The sequence below is a fragment of the Suncus etruscus genome, chromosome 3, assembly GCF_024139225.1.
Source record: "Suncus etruscus isolate mSunEtr1 chromosome 3, mSunEtr1.pri.cur, whole genome shotgun sequence".
Taxonomy (NCBI): domain Eukaryota; kingdom Metazoa; phylum Chordata; class Mammalia; order Eulipotyphla; family Soricidae; genus Suncus; species Suncus etruscus.
Window position 1 is genome coordinate 19,780,822 of NC_064850.1, and position 12,801 is coordinate 19,793,622.

The window sequence follows — 12,801 nt, forward strand, 5'->3', positions numbered from 1 at the left end:
AAAACAATAAATAAATTAAAAAATAAAGATAAAAGATACTAAAATCAATTGTATTTTAATGTACTGGTAATAATTCAAAACAAACTTGAAGTTATAGTAGCATTTAAAACTACATCACCCTTAGGGATGAATTTAATAAAAGATCTTCAAAGGTATACAGTAAAAAGTAACAGATATTATGGAACATGATTAAAATGAATAAAAGTAAATGGAGAGTTATATCCTTTATATGAATTAGAAAACTTAATATTGTTAAAATATCCATCCATCCCAAATTGATCTGAAGACCTAAAACAATCCCAGTAATTATCAGAATAGACTTGGGAACAGTGGAGTGGAAAATAATAAGCTATGAAAAAAACTGTACAGAAGAGCAAAGGACTGGGAATTTATAGTTGAAAAGTACCTAACTTAAAGAAAAGCTATAAGGTGTTAACAGTCATTGCTGTTAACAGTCATTGCGAGCTCAGAAATTGACCCAAATTTATATGATGGTTCAATTTTCAACCAAAGGCCCAAAGCAATTCAGTAGGGAAAGAAAAATTTTTAGCAAATAGGCTGAGATTGGGAAAGATTAAAAAAAAAAAGAATCTTAGCCTGAAAAATTGTATCTCATAAAGATTAGTGATGATTCATAGCAAATAATAAAGCTTTTACGATAAAACTTTGAGGAAAGTGTCTTTCTGACTTTGGGATCAACAGTAACTTTTAGATACTATGCAGAAGAGAAAATCTGATAAGCTAGATTTCCTCAAAATTAAAATTGCTTTAGCATAAGAAACTCAAACATTAAAAAGATGAAGCAGGGGCTGGAGAGTTGGTTAGAGGTAAGGCTAGCCTTGCTAGCGCTAGCCTAGGATGGACCTCGGTTCGATCCCAGGTGTATATGGTTCCCCCCCCCCCACAAGCCAGGGGCAATTTCTGAGCGCATAGTAGGAGTAACCCCTGAGTGTCAAATGGGTGTGGCCCAAAAAACAAAACAAAAAAAAAGATGAAGCAAGTCATAGGCTAAGTTTGTTCATCAAACTTAGTTGTGAAAAGACTGATATTTGGGGGCCCGGAGAGATGGCACAGCGGCGTTTGCCTTGCAAGCAGCCGATCCAGGACCAAAGGTGGTTCGAATCCCGGTGTTCCATATGGTCCCCCGTGCCTGCCAGGAGCTATTTCTGAGCAGACAGCCAGGAGTAACCCCTGAGCACCGCTGGGTGTGACCCAAAAAGTAAAAAAAAAAAAAAGACTGATATTTGGACAATAGAATGAAGGAATGAGGGGAGGAAAGACAAGTAGAGAGGGTTGGAGTGCTTGAATAGACAAATAGCCACTAATAAAAAAAATATGTAAGCACAGTAGTTATAAGAAAATTACAAATAAAAATTAAAAGATTCAACTAGCTGTATAGCAGAATGACTCAAATTATATCAAAGTATCACTTCATATTTTTTTTTGTTTTGTTTTGGACCACACACAGTGATGCTCAGGGGTTTTCTCCTGGCTATGCACTCAGAAATCGATCCTGGCTTGGGGGACCATATGAGACACCGGGGATCGATGGTCCTGGGTCAGCTGTATGCAAGGCAAATGTCCTACTGCTGCACCATCGCTTTGGCACCCTCTTTTTAAAAGATTGTTGCATATAGGTACTCAAGGCACCTTTGATTTTTTAATTTTTGGGGCCACACCCGGTGACACTCAGGGTTACTCCTGGCTCTGCACTCAGAAATTGCTTCTGGATTGGGGGACTATATGGAACGCCGGGGATCAAACCGAGGTACGTCCTGGGTCAGCCATATGAAAGGCAAACACCGTATCACTGCGCTATTGCTTGCTTTGGCCCCTCACTTCATATTCTTTATGTATCTTTACTTTTTTCTTTTTAGTTTGCTGCACCTCAGTAAAGCTGGTGAAAAATGACAGTAGTCAATGTTGTTGAGGATCAGAGTTAATGACTAGTTAAAGCACTTTAGAAAATGAGTCTGACAGTTTGTCAAACTAACAATGGCACTGAGAAACTTTGACACAGAGGAAATGAAAAGCAGAGCCAGCAGGGGTGGGGTGGGGTGGGGAGGAGGGAGATTTGGGACACTGGTGATGGGAATGTTGCACTGGTGATGGGGAGTGTTCTTTACATGACTGAAACCCAACCACAATCATGTTTGTAATCAAGGTGTTTAAATTTAAATATATATATATATAGCAGAGCCAGTCTCGGAACATGTGCCAAAAATTGTTTAAATAAAGGTTTATTCATAGTATTTCTCCCACTGGACACAATTTGGGTTTCCACAGCAAGAAGGTAGATGAATCCACGCTCAGAAATTGCTCCTGGCAGGCTCGGGGGACCATATGGGATGCCAGGATTCGAACCAATAACCTTCTGCATGAAACACAAATGTCTTACCTTCATGCTCTCTCTCCGGCCCCTCCTAGTCATTCTTAAGGTATGAGTTCACAGATGGCATTTTAGGATCTCTTCAATAAATGTCAATATGGGTAATAAGTAATAAGAAGTAAGTAATAAGTGGGTAATAAGAAGTAAGACATCTCAAGCATTTTCTTTTCATTTTTGTTTATTTTTATTTCTGTTCTGAGCATTTAACAAATACAGATAGGCCTTTAGCAAAGTTTTAATATAGATGCAGTATTCTCATTTATCTTTTAGAATTTACTAGAGTTAAGGGCCGGAGAGATCGCACAGTGATAGGGCGTTTGCCTTGCACATTCAGAATGGACATAGTTTGAATCCCAGCATCTCATGGTCCCCCAGTCTGCCAGTAGCAACTTCTGAGCACAGAGCCAGGAGTAACCCTTGAACGCCACCAAGTATGACCCAAAAACAAAAAATAAACAAAAAACAACAACAGCAACAAAGAATTTACCAGAGCTACCATGCCCAGCCTGTCAACATAATAGAGCACAAGCTTAGCCTGAGGATAATTTGAGGAGTGAACTCTCTGGAGACTGTAGCTAACATGTTAATTTTTTTGTAGAATGCCCACTGAGGGAGTACCAGAATTGAAGATAGAGAGCATTAATTCAAAGGCCAGGATACACGCTGCTCTTTATGAGAGGAAACTCTTACCTTTGGAGGTGCGAAAGCGTCGACGGAAGAGTAACAGATTGAGGGCAGTGAGGACGAAATACCCAGGTACCAAGTGGTGATTTCTCACCGCATTCCCTTTTCTTGTTCCTAGTAGACTGTCTTTGTCAGCTTCTTCATATTTCATGAATAAGAACCTTCCTGATAGCATCTATTCAGAGATTTTGGGGGGGGGGTGTAGTTTTTTTTTCTCTCCTCATACAAGGATTTTAAATTTTGAATTTGCCATTCTATAATGTTTGTACTGAAGACTATCCAGAGCACACATATTTTGATTTTGCTTTTATTCCAAAATATAAATAACTTGATACTCTAGAAATAGTATTAACCTTTATAAAATCCCTAGTGTTTTCATTCAGGTTTTTTATAATGATTAAGTCCATTAATCCATAATGATCAACTCATCTTGTATTATTGAATGGTATAATTATTTTAAACGTGAGTAATCTTCTTCAGATTGCTCCATGTTTTGATTTTAAGACTATTGGTTGCATATTTGACTGACTTCCTTATTTTCTCAAACCCTTTTCCAATCATCTCTTGTCAAATCTTTCAGTCACTGGGGTTTCATTGGTGAATTAAAAAAGATTGGTTCTTGTCTCCTTCCTATTTATTTCCAAGATAGTGAAGGAGGAGAAGGAATCAGCATAGGATAGAAAGACATTCCTTGGCTTTTGTTCTTTCTTGAAAGGTGCCTTCTTGAAGGTTGCTAAGACATAAACAAATAAGTCTACTAAGAAACTATTTGTTTTAAGTTATCAGAGAGCCCTTGGTATTATGATGAGAAACATCAACTAATGAAAAATCATTCATGAAGCTTTTACAGTGTATAAAATTGGAGGGTGATATTTGCATGCCATTCATTTGGTCTTATTGGTAGTCTGACTTAGAAATGGGCTTTTATGAAAAGGTAAAAAGGAAGGTATTGGGAGAGAGGAAAATTTAATCCTTTTTTCAGCAACATTAGTGATTCTTCGCATTTAGTGATTACCCAACCAGATGAAATGCATGTTAAAACTGAGACAGAGAGCGAAGAGGAGGAGGATGTTGCATTAGACAATGAAGATGAAGAACAGGAAGTGTCCCAGGAGGAGTCTACGGGGTCCTTCGCAGAAAATCAAACCAAATATGCACACTCATTGACCAATACGGTAGAAAATACAGCCAAAGAAAATGGCATGAAACTTACCGAGTGGACTAGTAGAAGTGAACGTTACACCAAAATTGAGCCAGACTCCAAATTTAACCTGATGCAGATTCTACAAGATAATAGTAATCTCAGGTAGGTGCCTTTTGTCATTTCAACAAGTAAGAATGTTAACCACAGACATGAACTGTATCTCACTGTGCTCATGGCTTCACAAATATTCTTCATTTGTTTTGTTTGCTTTTGCTTGTTGATTTTGGGCCACCCCGGCAGAGCTCCAGGGTTACTACTGGCTCTCTGCTTAGAAATTACTCCTGGCAGGCTGAAGGGAACTGTATGGGATGCCAAGGATCAAATCTGAGTTGGCTGCATGTAAGGCAAATGCCATACTCACTGTGGCTATTGCTCCAGTCCCCCATTCTTCACTTCTATAGGTGTTCAGCAAAGTTATGACTGTGATTTGGTATTACTGCCATGAAGGAAACTGAGCCTTAGAGAGGTTTCTTGTCTAAGTTATAAAGCTATGATACCAACCTAGCTTTCATTGAGTTACACATATGTATTAGTCTTAGTGTCAGTCACCGGCACAAAGTGACTATTCTGAACAATAGCATCTAAAGATCTGGGACTTCGAAGTAGACCAGGTGATCTTAGGAGACAGTAAAGAGTTCTTGGGCCTGCTCAGCATAGAGAGAAACAACAGAAAGGATTTTAATCAGGTCTTAATGAGAATTAAGGAGCAATTCAAGCCAGTATCTGAGGGCAGAATATTTTAGGCAGAACACTAAGAACAAGACCTTGGCATTGGACTGAATCTATGTTGGAATTACCTGGAGAAAAGGGCGGAATGACAAGTGAAGCTTAAAAAAATGATGCTCCTTGTTCATAAAGAGCTTTCAGAGGCAACTGTACTTGTTTCCTACAACGTTAATTTCCAGGCAGTTCTTGATTTAGAAAGTAAGACTTGTTATTGGTTAGTGATTGGTGAGAGGCGAAATTAAAGTCAAGAGAGGTGACTGGAGGGGCTCTTAGTCCAGAGCCATGCAGAGGAAGACCTTGACCAGGAAAAATGGAAATCAGAATGATTGCAGGATTGCAATCATTGCAAAACCAGGAGGGAGGTGTTTGGTTACAAACAACGGGATGAGTTTCAAGCTGTGGAAGACCTCCCAAGTGAGGAGAAGGAATGACAGACTCCTGAAGCTAGGACCTAGCAAAGACTATATGGGCAGGGGAGGAAATTTGAGTTGGAGAAACAGGAAAGCAGAGAATTTGGCAATTAAGAAATGTGAGAATGCGGTAGAGAGAACACGTCAGCAAACAAAACAAAACAAAACACTTTGTTATTTGTTTTAAAAATAGGAATTTGGGGGCCTGAAGGATAGTTCAACACAGGGGTGGCGAAAAAGTTCGACACAAAGAACCAAAATTTTAAACTGTGAGAGTCAGAGAGCCATACCATGCAGTGACCTGCCAAAACAAACACACAACAGCATCTAATTGTAACAATAATATATTAAACACATTGCATTTTGCCATTTTGAGTGAGGGTCAAAATCCTGCAGTGATGGTGAGGGTGTGCTGCGTCCTCCACACTAAGAACTCACGGCAAGATGTGACCCAACATGTGACACACGGGCCAGAGAGCCAGTGCAGTTGTTTCCGAGGGATGGGAGATGGAAAGATGCAGCCTGGGGGCGGGACTATGTGCTCGGAGATCTCTCCTCAGAGTTCTCTCCTCAGAGTTCCCTCCTCAGAAGCAGCAGAACAAAATCCAAACTTGGCAAAGAGCCACAGGATACAAAATAATGATAAGAGGCAAAGAGCTGCATTCATTTTGGCTGGAAGCCGCATGTGGCTCGTGTTCACCACCCCTGGTTCAACAGGTTGGAGTGCCTTTTTGTCATGTAGGAGGCACAGGCTTGACATCCAACTACACAGTACCCCTAGCACCACTGGCAGTGATCCCTGAGCATGACCACTAGTATGTTCCAAAGAACAAAAAACAGGGATTTTTATTTATAGACTAAGGAAAGGAGTTGATTATAAAAGGGTTGATCAGAGGCATAGATTTGACAGTTACTTGAAGAAAGGTGGCATTTGCTCATAGTCGACGTAGTTGATTTTTACACCATTATATTACCTTTCTCTTCCTCAAACAAAACCACATAACTTGAACTTTCTAGTCCCGCCTCCCAATTAAGGGGGGCAGTAATGGAGGCACCAAGACCAAACAGTTATAAGACCACTAAGTAATAAACTAGACACAGAAGGGACCAAGCATTCTATCACCCCCTGGAGGGGAGAGTGGAGGATATGGGAGGCAGGATGGGAGCGGTTGTGGGAGGACAACTCAGTGGTGGGAATTCCCCTGATTCAATGTAAATATGTACCTGGAATATTACTGTGAACGTTATGTAAGCCACTACAATTAAAATAAAAATTATGTTAAAAAATTTTCCAGAAAACTAAAAAAAAAAAGAAATACAGCAGTCTTTCAAATTAAGTCTTAATACTGATTTTATTTCTAAAATAGATATCAGAAAATTGTAGGAATTTTTGGGGGGGGCGTGGGGGGTGAAGGAAGCTGCTTATTCAGGTCATGCCAGTGGTACTTAGGAATTACTACTGGTTCTGCGCCCAGGGATCACTTCTGGCAGTGCTCAAAGGACCATACGTTGTGCCAGAGGTTGAAATGACGTTTGCTATTAAGAAACGTGTCTGAAAAAAAAAAGACACGTGTCTGAACTATCTTTGCCATCTTAGACATCTCTTCTTATACTGTAGGGAAGACAGGTGATGCTGAAGTTTTGGAGGTTGGTTATAAGGGATAGAGTTAAGATTTGGGACAGTGGCCCAGAGAATGAGGTGATTCCTTAGTGAAATGCACATTGAATTTGTGCCCTGCCTTATTTTGTGATTACCAACTGCCTTCAGCGATCATGGTCAAGTGCAGAGTTTCTCTGCACCTATTTCCACTTCTGATAAACCAAGGTATGGAAGTTGCCATGTGTTTTCTCAAACTGCTTTCTGTAGGGGAGGCAGAGAAAAAGTGCACTGAAATGAAATAAAACTTCAAAACTACTGAACTATAATTCTAAGATCCTTTTCAGCAGTAATTCTACTTTGCTGCTGTAGAAATAGATGCTGTCTTGGAAAATATTATAAAAGTCACTGACTTTTTCAGTGACTAATTGCAGGCTCTGCTTTTGGGAGCTATGGTCTGCAGCCCAAGTCCCTGGAGCTGCCCAGGAGGCATCATGGTGGACACAGAAGAGCTCAACATGAACTTGTAGCAAGGATCTAGGACTTGCAGCTCTTGCCCGATGGTAGAAATTTTGTGTATGTGAAGCTTCACATAAACTTTCATGGTTTATTTTTTTCCATAATAGACTTCTTTAATGTAAATCCTTCTGGTTTTCATGCCTCCATTTGTTCTGGTTGTTGGTATGAATGGCCAGCTAACCAAAGAATACCTTAGGTACAACTTCCAAATTTACATCCCAAGTTGCTCTTTTTCGAAAAAATAAAAATTAAATCACTGCGATACAGAGTAAAAACGTTGTTGATGTTTGGGTTTCACTTATACAATGTTCCAACACTCAGCCTTCACCAATTACATTTTCTGCCACTGGTGACCACAGTTTTCTTCCCATCTACCGCCTACAACCTGCCCCTATAGCAGAGACTCACCCCATCACCCCCCTACCACCACATACTTTTTTTCCTTTTAGGCATTATGGTTTGCAGTACTGTTACTAATAGAATACTATGTGTTATCACTTTACCTCCTTTAACGAATTCTTGTCCATTTTTAACTGTCACTGTGGTAGTGGGGACGTCCCTTCTCTGCCCTAACTTCATTGTACAACCCCCCCAGCCCCTTTGTGACAAGCTTCCCACCATGGGCCAGTTCTCCTGGCTCTCATTTCTGTTGTCTTTGGGTTTCTTCTCATGCTGTTTTTTGTTTTATTTTTTTATATCCTGCAAATGAGCATGATTATTCTCTGTCACCTTCTCCCTCTAAGATACTCTTTAGTAAGGTTTGTAGAAATGAAAAACTCAGTGATAAATCATTTGAAATGCAACAAAATAATGTTTAAACCCTCAACTAACAAATGGTAATTCTGTCCCGAATTTGTCCAGAAGCCCATCATGAGAAGAGGCCTAGTCATTAAAATTGAGTGGTATTCAAAGCATGCCAATTTCAGCTCCTATCACAAATGAAATTTTTCTAAAGTTAAGAATCTTTGGGGCCAGAGAGATAGCATGGAGGTTAGGCGTTTGCCTTTCATAACAGAAGGTCGGTGGTTCGAATCCTGGCATCTCATATGGTCCTCCTAGCCTGCCAGGAATGATTTCTGAGTGTAGAGCCAAAAGGAACCCCTGAGCACTGCTGAGTATGACCCACAAACAAAAACAAAAACAAAAAAAAAGAATCTTTGTAATTTGTTTGGAGGCAAAAGGATTTGTCATGAGGTAAAGCCAGTGGGAACGGTTGAAAAGAAAGGATTTCCCAGTGACAAGGATCAAATTATCCTTATTAAAAATATTTAAAAAGTATCTTTGGTTCAGGGGCCGGAGAGATAGCACAGCGGTAAGGCATCTGCCTTCCATGCAGAAGGATGGTGTTTCGAATCCCGGCATCCCATATGGTCCCCCAAGCCTGCCCAGGGGCAATTTCTGAGCATAGAGCCAGGAGTAGCCCCTCAGGGCTGCCGGATGTGACCCAAAACCAAAAAAAAAAAAAAATCTTTGGTTCAAAGTTAAACTATGATTTTATAAACAATCTCATCAATAACAAAGGTGTAGCCTTCCTTCTTCAGGCCTTTATTATGGCCTGATGATTTGATTTTTAAATTCTCAAAAGCAAATCCACTCCCCAACTTGATTCCCTTACTCCTCAATCCTTTAGCCCAGGCATTAAAGGTAAGACCTAGACCCTCCTAGGATTATCCAGTTCATTCTGGAACCATGCTTCACCCCAAACCTTGGGGAAACAGTAGAAAGCAGTCAGTGATTGCATGTGTGAGGATTGTAAACACAGTTTGTGTTGGGCCCTAATCTTCGCTGATGTCATTTTGGCGAGTGTGTCGGAAGCCGATCAGCTGAAGTAATCAAAGTGTGTCCTGAAAGAAAGCAGATCTGCAATTAGCAGCACAAGTGAGAATCGACAGTGTCTCTCCAGTACTTCTGTCTCAAACCCTAGCTCAATCAAATTAACATCCCTTGTCCCTAGCCTAAACCCTTGGACAGAAATCAGCTGGTCCTGCAGAGGTGGTATTCAGCTGCTTTTCCTCTATGGAAGGATTTCTTTTCCTCATTGAGTATCTGGGCTTGTCCTAGCCCATCAGTTCATCTATGCCAAGCTCTGTTGGACCTCACTCATTTATTCTGGGCTCCAGCCACTTCTGTCTTAGAGTTGAAAAAAAGCGTGACCTTCAAATTTGGTCTCAACAGTTCCTTTGTAGGACTTATCAATTTCCTGCTTTGGAAGCTTTTGCACACAGAAATATTAGTTGTCATAGCAAAAGACATACTAAGTATGTTTTTGAGGTCTGTCAAGGCAGAAAAGCCTTTTTCGTTAATATAGAGGTTCTTGGGAAGACATGACTCTTTTCTTGTCTGTCTCCTCGAAAGTTGTTTAAAAGTTCAAAGAGATCAGGTATAAAAGTAAGAAGCATAATAACCTATTCATTGTCCCCCCCCCCCATACCATGGTAATCGTGAGAAAATAAACAGAATTTTCCATCACTGATTATGATGGAAATTCAAATCTCGGTAGAATGGGGAGGAGAAAAGATTGAGTTATGGGTGGAGGGAGTACAACACTGGAGGTAGATCTGGAGTTGTCAACCGCTTTGTGTTATCACTGTGAGGGGCCAGAGCTCTAGCATTTGCCTTTGCTTGAGGCCAACCCCTGGTATCCATGTGATCCCCCAGCACTGCCAGGAGTATTTTCTGACTGCTGAGTCAAGAATAACTTCTGAGCATTGCTTGATGGTCCAAAATCCAAAATAATTATAATAAAACTTTTTCAAATTTTATAAAGAAGAAAATAAACATCTCATGTACTACGTAGAAGGAATCTTTACTTAGTGATTGGAGGACAGGCCCTGTTTTTCTTAGCCCTTTTGATCCCATAGAAAGATTCTCAGAGGCATGTACTTAGATGATATATAACTCTTCTGCCTCATAACGGTGTGTTGTTTTGGATTTCTATAGCAAAGTGCAGGCCCGAATAGCATTCTCTGCCTATCTCCAGCATGTGCAAACCCGCCTGATGAAAGAAAATGAAGGTCAGACGATAACTGCCAGTTGGGCTGCCAGAGAGGATGAACAGATGGTGAGGCTCTTCATGTTGATAGTTTTACTTTTTTTCCTGTTTTTCTCTCATTCCCTCTCTCTCTCTCTCTCCTCTCTCTCTCTCTCAAGAGTAATATGAGTAATATTTGCTTCTGGTGAAAGAATTACTACACGATACATTCTAAGATTTCTCTTGCTTTAATGTGAAGTAATTTTTGACCAGGAGCCATATTTCTCACACTGTGTTGGGGAGAGAAATTTATTTCATTCTGAAAGTGCAAGTTGATTATCAGATGTCAGGCCTTGTGCGAAGCTCTCAAAAAGAACGACTTGTGGAGTTCTCAAGCAGCTTCATATTTTATTAACTCTTTGAGGTAGGCATTTCATCACCATTTTATAGTGGAGGGAGCAGAGGCCTAGAGAAGGGATGCTTCTGCTATAGTGTTTAAAAGGAAAAGAAAAGAGAGAGGAGGGAGAGAGAAAGAAAAAGAGAGAGAGAAAGAGAATGAATGAATATGGCTGCCATAGAGAGGGGGAGAGTGGAAGGTAAGCTGGTGGCAAGAAAAGTACACTGATGAAGGAATGGGTGTTGGAACATTGTGTGACTGAAAGCAAATATTAACAACTTCATAACTGTGAAAAAAGGGGGAGAGAGAAAAAGGATGCCTCTTGCCTGTTCCACAGCTTTTATGTGGTGACTCTGGAATTTGAACCCAGTTGTAATCATCAGATGCCAGAGGTAGAAGGCATTTATTTTCTCTCCCAAGGAATTGATTTTTACTGTGTGCAAGTCAACATCTTATCATAAGCCATCTGAGACTTCCTTCCTTTAATCTTTTGTTATTTGAGGAGATTGGGCTGTGCTACACCCAGCACACTCCTGGGTATGCTACTTCTGGCTTTGCACAGTGCTTGCTTTTGCCAATGCTTGGGGGCATATGAGTTGTTGGGGATCAAAGCCGGGTTATCAAGGCAAGCAGCCTACACTGTAGTTTCTCTCTTGCCCACCCACATTCTTCCTATTAACATTTTATTTATTATTGTCTCATAATCTTCAATTACTGCAAATAGACTTGTATGATAATTTTTCCTGTGTGTCAGTCATTTGAACATGTCTAGAATGTAGTATTCTCTCGAGTTTTTCTTTTTGGATCAGAATGACCTTTGATATAGGGTTAGTGCTCAAGGGGACAACCTCTTTTATCCCTGAAAAGAAAAGAACCTTTAAGACAAACAAAGCTTCATCCTTTGTTTAAGTAATTGGTGGCTGCTTCATTTTCAGTTCTCACACAGAAACCTGTATGCCCCAATTATTAGAAAAACATGATGGAAATCCCAGAAAAACAACTGTGAATTTAAAACAGTCAGTTCAATCCAGAGATAAAATTTTGTATTGTGAAAAGTTCTTCAACCATCAGTGGAAAATATTAGCACTTCTCTTTCCATGTGGAAAATCAAAGCTGCCTTTTTGAGAGACAGTTTGTCTGCTCTTCGGCAAGAAAATAATGTTTTAATATAGCAGCTTTAAACCACCCTCTCGTAGTGACAGCATAGTAGAAGTGGGATGTTCCACCCTCTGGTTATGAAGATATTTCTCTATGTGGGAGTAAACTGGCACCAAATGACGATGAACCAAATCGAATTCAAAAGGAAAAAAAAAATAGCTCCAAAAAAGAAAAAGCCCTGTCACTGCTGGCTTGGAATCGGCACAGGATTTCCATGGGACTTTTTACAAGAATCTGTAGGATCCTTACTGCAAACTTTGTGCCAGCTCTTTGCATTTCTTTACAAAATTATCTGGAGATCAACTCTAATCTTTTTACCTGTTAATTATGTCAGTTATCTTGCTTCTGAGATAGGTAGGGGTTCATTGTCTTTTCTGACCCAGAGTTAAAGATTATCCTAGAACTCCATAAAGTCTAATCAATGAAATAATTCAGATGTGGGGAGAGGATAGTTTGGGGCCATACCTGACAATGCTCAGAGCTTTCTCCTGTTTTTTTTTTGTTTGTTTGTTTTGTTTGTTTGTTTTGTTTTTGAATCACACCCAGCAGCCTTCAGGGGTTACTCCTCGCTCTCGCTCCTGGCAGGCTTGGGGGACCATTTGGGATGCCGGGACTCGAACCACTGACCTTCTGCATGCAAGGCAAACGCCTTACTTCCATGCTATCTCTCAGGCCCCCTTTCTCCTGGTTTTGTTGTCAGGAATCACTCTTTTGGGGGTCTGGGACCACATGTGGTACTGGGGATT

At 40.3% G+C, this 12,801-nt stretch overlaps 3 protein-coding genes across 3 annotated transcripts in view; 2 read left to right on the forward strand and 1 right to left on the reverse strand.

Annotated features, from left to right (window-relative positions):
- Positions 1–12,801, forward strand: part of TTLL5 (tubulin tyrosine ligase like 5) — a 310,256-nt gene that overhangs the window by 117,531 nt on the left and 179,924 nt on the right. The window contains exons 21-23 of the mRNA XM_049770318.1: positions 2,988–3,145; positions 4,082–4,379; positions 10,470–10,590. Of these exons, the coding sequence (XP_049626275.1) occupies positions 2,988–3,145; positions 4,082–4,379; positions 10,470–10,590 (577 nt within the window). The remainder of the gene's footprint in view (positions 1–2,987; positions 3,146–4,081; positions 4,380–10,469; positions 10,591–12,801) is intronic.
- The window catches only part of LOC126004088 (peroxiredoxin-1), a 1,184,503-nt gene that overhangs the window by 112,310 nt on the left and 1,059,392 nt on the right, over positions 1–12,801 (reverse strand). The window lies entirely within an intron of this gene.
- Positions 1–12,801, forward strand: part of VASH1 (vasohibin 1) — a 967,981-nt gene that overhangs the window by 11,590 nt on the left and 943,590 nt on the right. The gene's annotated exons all lie outside the window — the stretch shown is intronic.